This window comes from Penaeus monodon, chromosome 33 (genome assembly GCF_015228065.2).
Source record: "Penaeus monodon isolate SGIC_2016 chromosome 33, NSTDA_Pmon_1, whole genome shotgun sequence".
Classification (NCBI taxonomy): Eukaryota; Metazoa; Arthropoda; class Malacostraca; order Decapoda; family Penaeidae; genus Penaeus; species Penaeus monodon.
In genome coordinates, this window is record NC_051418.1 from 31,182,010 (window position 1) to 31,182,222 (window position 213).

At 47.4% G+C, this 213-nt stretch overlaps 1 protein-coding gene across 1 annotated transcript in view; it reads left to right on the forward strand.

The window, feature by feature from the left end:
- The window catches only part of LOC119594377 (procollagen-lysine,2-oxoglutarate 5-dioxygenase 1-like), a 46,541-nt gene that overhangs the window by 37,367 nt on the left and 8,961 nt on the right, over positions 1-213 (forward strand). The window contains 1 exon segment of the mRNA XM_037943438.1: positions 1-173. This exon segment is cut by the window's left edge and continues 3 nt beyond it. Coding sequence (XP_037799366.1) covers positions 1-173 — 173 coding nt within the window.

Genomic DNA, 213 nt, shown 5'->3' on the forward strand with positions numbered 1-213 from the left:
AGGAATCGTAGGTCGGGCGGAATCCTTCTACAGCGTCCTGTCGGCAGCGGCTGAGGAGAAGTCGCTGCAGATGCTGCTAACCCACGCCTACATTAAGGACGCCACCAGGGACAAGTACAACATAAGACTCGACCATCTGAGCAATCTCTTCCAGAACCTTAATGGCGCTACAGGTGAGATTTACGTGTTTTAATATATTTTATTTGTTTTTTT